This window comes from Arabidopsis lyrata (assembly GCF_000004255.2).
Source record: "Arabidopsis lyrata subsp. lyrata unplaced genomic scaffold ARALYscaffold_2, whole genome shotgun sequence".
Lineage (NCBI taxonomy): Eukaryota > Viridiplantae > Streptophyta > Magnoliopsida > Brassicales > Brassicaceae > Arabidopsis > Arabidopsis lyrata.
Window position 1 is genome coordinate 1,504,465 of NW_003302554.1, and position 6,900 is coordinate 1,511,364.

The 6,900-nt window shown below is 40.2% G+C and overlaps 2 protein-coding genes across 2 annotated transcripts; one reads left to right on the top strand and one right to left on the bottom strand.

The window, feature by feature from the left end:
- Positions 1–335: 335 nt before the first annotated feature.
- LOC9322523 (elongation factor G, chloroplastic) lies at positions 336–3,367 on the top strand. Its single transcript, XM_021035112.1, has 4 exons — positions 336–745; positions 946–2,363; positions 2,434–2,946; positions 3,036–3,367. The coding sequence occupies exons 1-4, from the start codon at positions 496–498 to the stop codon at positions 3,201–3,203; spliced, it is 2,349 nt and encodes a 782-aa protein (XP_020890771.1). The 5' UTR covers positions 336–495; the 3' UTR covers positions 3,204–3,367.
- LOC110230892 (hsp70-Hsp90 organizing protein 2) lies at positions 3,309–5,803 on the bottom strand. Its single transcript, XM_021035113.1, has 7 exons — positions 4,829–5,803; positions 4,443–4,731; positions 4,265–4,350; positions 3,939–4,162; positions 3,787–3,853; positions 3,625–3,684; positions 3,309–3,546 (listed from the first exon to the last, which is right to left on the bottom strand). The coding sequence occupies exons 1-7, from the start codon at positions 5,708–5,710 to the stop codon at positions 3,433–3,435; spliced, it is 1,722 nt and encodes a 573-aa protein (XP_020890772.1). The 5' UTR covers positions 5,711–5,803; the 3' UTR covers positions 3,309–3,432.
- Positions 5,804–6,900: the final 1,097 nt, after the last annotated feature.

Below are 6,900 nucleotides of genomic sequence, written 5' to 3' on the forward strand. Positions count from 1 at the left end.
ATCCAATCAAAACCGAAAAAAAAAAAAATTAAAACCAAAACTTCTTTGAAAATTCAAGATATATTTAACTAAAACCGTAATATATTCAGTTTTACGTAAGATACTATTATTTATGGACCAAAAATCCAAAAAAAAACAAAAATGTAAACAAAAAATCCGGATTAAATACCTATTCGGAATTTCGATTCCACTTGTTTACCAAAAACAGTTTAGACGGTGACGTGTCTCCTTATCCATTTGGACCAATAAAACCTTGAGAATTTTTATAGACCATATAAAAAACCGACGAGAGAAATAAAATAACAATTTAATAAACCAACGGTTCAGAAACAAACCACGCCAAGCCCAAAAGGCTTCGTTATCCCCAAGCCATACGCAGTGATACGTTAGCCAAAGAGTGACCAATTGATTCAATATCATCCTAAGAGGAGAAGAAGGAAGAAGAAGAAGAAGAAGAAGAAGAAGAAGAAGAAGAAAGAAGCGATTTTGATAAAAATGGCGGCGGATGCTCTGAGAATTTCGAGTTCTACTTCGGGTTCGTTAGTTTGTAATCTTAATGGTTCACAAAGACGACCTGTTCTTCTTCCTCTGTCTCATCGTCCAACGTTTCTGGGTCTTCCTCCTCGAGCTTCATCTTCTTCCATTTCTTCTTCAATTCCTCAGTTTCTGGGTACTTCTCGTATTGGGCTTGGTTCTTCCAAGCTCTCACACAAGAAGAAATTCTCAGTCTTCGCTGCAGCCGAAGGTCTGTGTCATCTCTCTCACCAAGCTTTCATTTTTTTACTTACATAATTCGATTTTTGTCATAAAAGTTTGAAATTTCCTACTTGCCTTCAAAGTGTTCGTCAAAATGCCTCTGAGAAGTGTTTTTACTCTGATATTGCTAAAAATTTGAACTTTATGCTGAATTGCTTCATTTTATGTGTGTTTTCTGCTGTTATATAGGAGAGGCTAAGCGCGCTGTACCGCTTAAAGATTACCGAAACATCGGTATTATGGCTCACATAGACGCGGGAAAAACTACAACAACTGAGAGGATTCTTTACTACACAGGAAGAAACTACAAAATCGGTGAAGTTCATGAAGGGACAGCTACAATGGATTGGATGGAACAAGAGCAAGAAAGAGGAATCACTATTACCTCAGCTGCAACCACAACGTTTTGGGACAAACATAGGATTAATATTATTGATACACCGGGTCACGTCGATTTCACTCTTGAAGTTGAACGTGCTCTTAGAGTTCTCGATGGAGCTATATGCTTGTTCGATAGTGTTGCTGGTGTTGAGCCTCAGTCTGAGACTGTGTGGAGACAAGCTGATAAATACGGTGTGCCTCGGATTTGCTTTGTTAACAAAATGGACAGGCTTGGAGCTAACTTTTTCAGGACTAGGGATATGATTGTGACCAATTTGGGTGCTAAGCCATTGGTGCTTCAGATTCCAATTGGTGCTGAAGATGTCTTTAAAGGTGTTGTTGATCTTGTGAGGATGAAAGCTATAGTTTGGTCAGGAGAAGAGCTTGGTGCCAAGTTCAGTTACGAGGATATTCCAGCGGATCTTGAAGATTTGGCTCAAGAGTATCGGGCTGCGATGATGGAATTGATTGTTGATTTGGATGATGAGGTCATGGAGAACTATTTAGAAGGAGTTGAGCCTGACGAGGCCACGGTAAAGAGATTAGTTAGAAAAGGAACCATCACCGGCAAGTTTGTGCCTATTCTATGTGGTTCAGCCTTTAAGAATAAAGGTGTGCAGCCATTGCTTGATGCTGTGGTTGATTATCTGCCTTCGCCGGTTGAAGTCCCGCCGATGAACGGAACAGATCCTGAGAACCCGGAAGTTACCATTATACGGAAACCAGATGATGACGAGCCATTTGCTGGGTTAGCATTCAAGATCATGAGTGATCCTTTTGTGGGTTCTCTTACATTTGTGAGGGTTTACTCAGGGAAAATATCGGCTGGTTCTTACGTGTTGAATGCTAACAAAGGAAAGAAGGAGAGAATCGGAAGACTATTGGAAATGCACGCAAATAGCAGAGAAGATGTTAAAGTGGCTTTGACAGGTGACATTATCGCTCTTGCGGGTCTCAAAGATACAATCACTGGTGAGACCCTGAGTGATCCAGAAAACCCTGTTGTTCTTGAACGAATGGACTTCCCTGATCCCGTCATCAAGGTAGCGATTGAGCCAAAAACGAAAGCAGACATTGATAAAATGGCGACAGGATTGATCAAGCTCGCTCAAGAAGACCCGTCTTTCCATTTTTCCCGTGATGAAGAGATGAACCAAACCGTCATTGAAGGAATGGGAGAACTTCATCTCGAGATTATCGTTGACAGACTTAAAAGAGAGTTCAAGGTAAAACATAACCTAAAAACTAATTCTCTACTTGAAGCTTCCAAGTTTCTAATTCCTTTTCATCTTTCAGGTGGAGGCTAACGTTGGTGCACCACAAGTCAACTACCGTGAGAGTATCTCCAAAATAGCGGAAGTGAAATACACACACAAGAAGCAGTCAGGTGGACAAGGTCAGTTTGCTGATATTACAGTCCGGTTTGAGCCATTGGAAGCGGGATCAGGATACGAATTCAAGAGTGAGATTAAAGGAGGAGCTGTGCCAAGAGAGTATATTCCCGGTGTCATGAAAGGACTTGAGGAGTGTATGAGCTCCGGTGTGCTTGCTGGTTATCCGGTTGTTGATGTCCGTGCTTGTCTAGTTGACGGATCTTACCATGATGTGGACTCAAGTGTGCTAGCTTTCCAGCTTGCTGCAAGAGGAGCTTTCCGTGAAGGGATGAGGAAAGCGGGTCCGAGAATGCTTGAACCTATCATGAGAGTTGAAGTTGTTACACCAGAAGAACATCTTGGTGATGTCATTGGTGATCTTAACTCACGAAGAGGTCAAATTAACAGCTTCGGAGACAAACCCGGTGGTCTCAAGGTATGTTTTAATCAAAATGATCGAAAAAACCCCAAAATCATTGGATGATGAATTTGATTTTGACATCGTTGGTCTTATTCTTGTTGTAGGTGGTGGATTCTCTGGTTCCATTAGCAGAGATGTTTCAGTATGTGAGTACATTGAGAGGGATGACAAAAGGTCGAGCTTCTTACACAATGCAACTGGCTAAGTTCGATGTTGTTCCTCAGCATATTCAGAACAAACTTTCAGACAAAGATCAAGAAGTTGCTGCTTAGAACAGATTTTGTTTTGCCTACACTTAAAACTTATTGTGATTTTGTTTGGTCTATTATATAGGCATGTAAGCTAATCAAATTTGTTATTGTCTTAAAACACATGGATATGAGAAAAAAAATCGATATATCAGAAAAGTCTGAAAAATGGGACGAATTCGATCTTAGTGTTTGGAGTCATAAAAGAGTAATGAATCAGCAGAAATTGAAATCAATGTCTTCGCTTCTAGGTTTATTTCATCTGGACGATTCCTGAGCTGATAAGCTTTTGGATTTTGTTCATGATCATTGGGTTCTGCATGTGTTTTTGTGCTGCTGCTGGATTCTCCTGGAGATCAGACAGTACCTGTTCAAACAACAAGTGTTAGATTTTGGTGAGACATAGAGAGATTTGTGAATTGTCTACAGAAGTTTGTTTCTTTACCTGTCTCATTACAGGATCTGTGAGAATGTTCTGGATTTCTGGGTCTTGCATTCCCTTAGCCTGTAATAAGAACGAAAGCAAAATCCCAAAAGTTTAATTTAAGATCACGGGTTTCTCTTCACCGAGTAACAAAGCAGTTTCATAGCAGTAATAGAATCTAACCTGTCTTTCTTTCAATTCCTCAGGAGTAAGGTCACCACGGTTGGCCTTGTTGATCTGTTGTACACATCTGCAGAATAGGGTTTAAAACATGTTAGGTAAGCATATCGACATCACTAGATAACAGAAGCGAATAATCTCTCTATATAAAATACCTTCTAACACCATCAAGAAGTTCCTGGTTATTAGGATCATGTTTGAGACCCTTCTGGTACGTTTCCATTGCATTGTCATACTCCTTCATGAAGAATTGGACTGCACCTTTTCTGCTGTATCCCTTTGAGAATGTTGGATCGAGCTCGATACATTTCTCTGCATCTTTTAATCCTTCGGGCATTGCCCCCAGTTTAGTGTAACATGCAGCCCGGTTGCTATATGCCTATGTGAAGTGCAAAGAAGTAAACAAGTTATTAAAACAATCAAATATAGAACTCTTTTTATGCACAACATTGAAGCAAATATGATGATGAATTGGCCTTACTCTTGGGTCTTTTGGATTCCTCTTGATCGCTTCAGTGTAATGTCTCACAGCATCAGGATACTTTTGCTCCTTGAAAAACTCATTACCTGTGTTACAAAGATGTTAGTTCAACTACATTTACTGAGTTCTAAGAGATTCTTTCCTCACATAAACAAGATACAAAGTGCAAAGCAAGTACCTTTCTCACGCTCCTCATCGCCAATATTAGGATCATAATACTCTTGCTGCTCCAACTCTTTCTTTGCTTTCTCTGCCTCATTCAGTCTCTTCAACGTTTCAGGGTTACGATGCTCTGTAAGAGCTTTCTGGTAAGTCTCAATCACAGGTTCATAGTCTTTTGAGACTTTAGCCATCTTCCCCAAGGCAGTTCCTTTCCTAGTCAAAGCTTTCGCCACCATCTTGTAATCAGACCTAAGCTCTCTACCTCTTTCAACAGCCTTATCACAATCCTTGATGCACTCATCATACTGAATCAAAACACATACACATTTAGACTCGTAAACTAGCTAAGCAAATCACTTTACCCTAACATTAAAAAAAAAGAGAGCACATTAAAAACTATACCTTTCCCATCTCCAGATGAACAGCAGCACGATTAGTGATATAAGAGATATCTTCATCATCAATCTCCATAGCCGTAGAGTAATGCTGGATTGCAGTTTCAAAATCCTTCTTCTTATACGCAGCATTCCCCAACTCTTTCTCCTTCTGAGCTTTAAGCTTCTTCTCCTTCCTCTCCTTCTCTTCTCCAAACTCCGGCTCCGGCTCAGGCTCAGGTTCTCGTTTCTTCTTCTCTACCTCAGGCTCCTTCCTCGAAGGCACAGCCATCTCTTCCTCACCAACCTCCATATCATCACCCGCCTGCTGAGTCCTGAATTGAACATTCAACAAAACTCCAAGAGCTTGCATAACTCTCTGATCTTTCAAATAAAGATTGAGATTACTAGGATTCCTCTGAATCTCCTTCATCATATTAACAAAATCAGGCTGTTTCAAAAACCCTCTAGTAGAAGGATCCGCCGTCAATTTCGTCCACATCTCCGGTCCCTGAAAAGCATCACCAAACGGATTCGGCGCAGCGGCACGTGACCTAGAAGCAGAAGCTTTCGCATCAGCTAAACCTGATTTCAAACCTTCGTTACTTGGATCTATCTCAAGCCCTTTCGAATACGCATCCACGGCTTCATCGAACTGATTTAGACCTAAGTGAGCAGCACCAAGACGGCTATAACCTTTTCCCCAATCTGGTTTAAGTTCAACAGTCTTCTTCGCGTCTGAGAGAGCTTCGTCGTAGTGATGAAGCGACGCGTGAGCAGCGGAACGGTTAGAGAAGAGAACGTGATTGGTTGGAGATAGGTTGATTGCGTCGGTGAAGTGATTAACGGCGGAATTGAAGTCACCGGAGGAGAAAGCTGCGTTTCCTTTAGCTTTTGCTTCGTCCGCCATAGTTGAATCTGAGAATTTTGCAGTCTTCTGGTTTCTTCTGGAAGATACCTTGAGGGATTATTGGGGTTTTGGCTTTAGGGAAATAAATATGAGTATATATATATCATTGTTCGATATAGTGTGTTTGGTTAGGGTTATTACTATCCTAATCACGTTTATTCATTAAACAGTTCTTTTTATCAAAACGACGTCGTATTACTAAAACCGACTTAGTGTTGCTTTGTAGCAAAAACGACGTCGTGTCACTAAAACCGGTGTAGTGTTGTTACTTTGTAGCAGAAACGACGTCGTCTAATAACAGTGGTTTAGATTATACGACGTCGTGTTTGTCTACATTGACCCAACGCTTCGGATTTTAATCTCATTGGCCCCTTTGGCCAAAATCAATTTTTGAAAAACCCCTACTTATTCTCACTACCCCCTCTCCTTCCCAATTTTTTCATAAACCAACTCTACCCCTTATCCCTTTAATTCTACATTTAATTTAATATCAACATATTTTTTATCAACCAATCAAAAAATTTCTCTCTCTTCTCTCATTAAAAAAACAAACCTACCAAATGTCTCACCTTTTACAACATTAAACGTAGGAACAACGTAGGAGACTTTCTTCTTCTTCTTCTTCTTCTTCTTCTTCTTCTTCTTCTTCTTATTCTTCTTCAACAGCTCCGACGTTGCAGCTCCGACGTTCTTCTTCTTCTTCTTCTTCTTCTTCTACTTCTTCTTCTTCTCCATCTACCATTAAAGCTCACCATTAAAGCTTGCATCTCCAAAGACATATTTCTTCTCTTCTTCTTCTTGTATTCCCACCATACTGTAAGGTAAGTATACTTTTTCTTAGTGTAGTATGATTAAGTTAATTCGTAGCTTGAATAGGGTTATGTGTTGAAATATTTTAGGATTGCAGATTTGGGACAACTGAAACCACTGGGTACAACTAAGTAGTTACGGAAACCCTAAGTTTGGTACAACTGGAACAAATTCGTACAACTGTAAGATAAGTATACTTTTTCTTAGTGTAGTATGATTAAGTTGAATTCGTAGCTTGAATAGGGTCATCTGTTGAAATATCTTAGGATTGCCGATTTGGGACAACTTGAACCACTGGGTACAACTAAGTAGTTACGGAAACCCCAAGTTTGGTACAACTGGGACAAATGCGTACAACTATGTTGATGGTCTGCTACGAA

What these genes read in the sequence shown, in the direction of transcription:
- LOC9322523 (XM_021035112.1), top strand. Translation starts at nt 496, where the DNA reads ATGGCGGCGGATGCTCTGAGAATTTCGAGTTCTACTTCGGGTTCGTTA. An exon ending in AGTCTTCGCTGCAGCCGAAG is followed by an intron (nt 746 to 945) that starts GTCTGTGTCATC and finishes GCTGTTATATAG; the next exon opens with GAGAGGCTAAGCGCGCTGTA. An exon ending in ACAAACCCGGTGGTCTCAAG is followed by an intron (nt 2,947 to 3,035) that starts GTATGTTTTAAT and finishes TTCTTGTTGTAG; the next exon opens with GTGGTGGATTCTCTGGTTCC.
- LOC110230892 (XM_021035113.1), bottom strand. Translation starts at nt 5,710, where the DNA reads ATGGCGGACGAAGCAAAAGCTAAAGGAAACGCAGCTTTCTCCTCCGGT. An exon ending in TTCATCTGGAGATGGGAAAG is followed by an intron (nt 4,732 to 4,828) that starts GTATAGTTTTTA and finishes GTTTTGATTCAG; the next exon opens with TATGATGAGTGCATCAAGGA. An exon ending in CGATGAGGAGCGTGAGAAAG is followed by an intron (nt 4,351 to 4,442) that starts GTACTTGCTTTG and finishes TTTGTAACACAG; the next exon opens with GTAATGAGTTTTTCAAGGAG.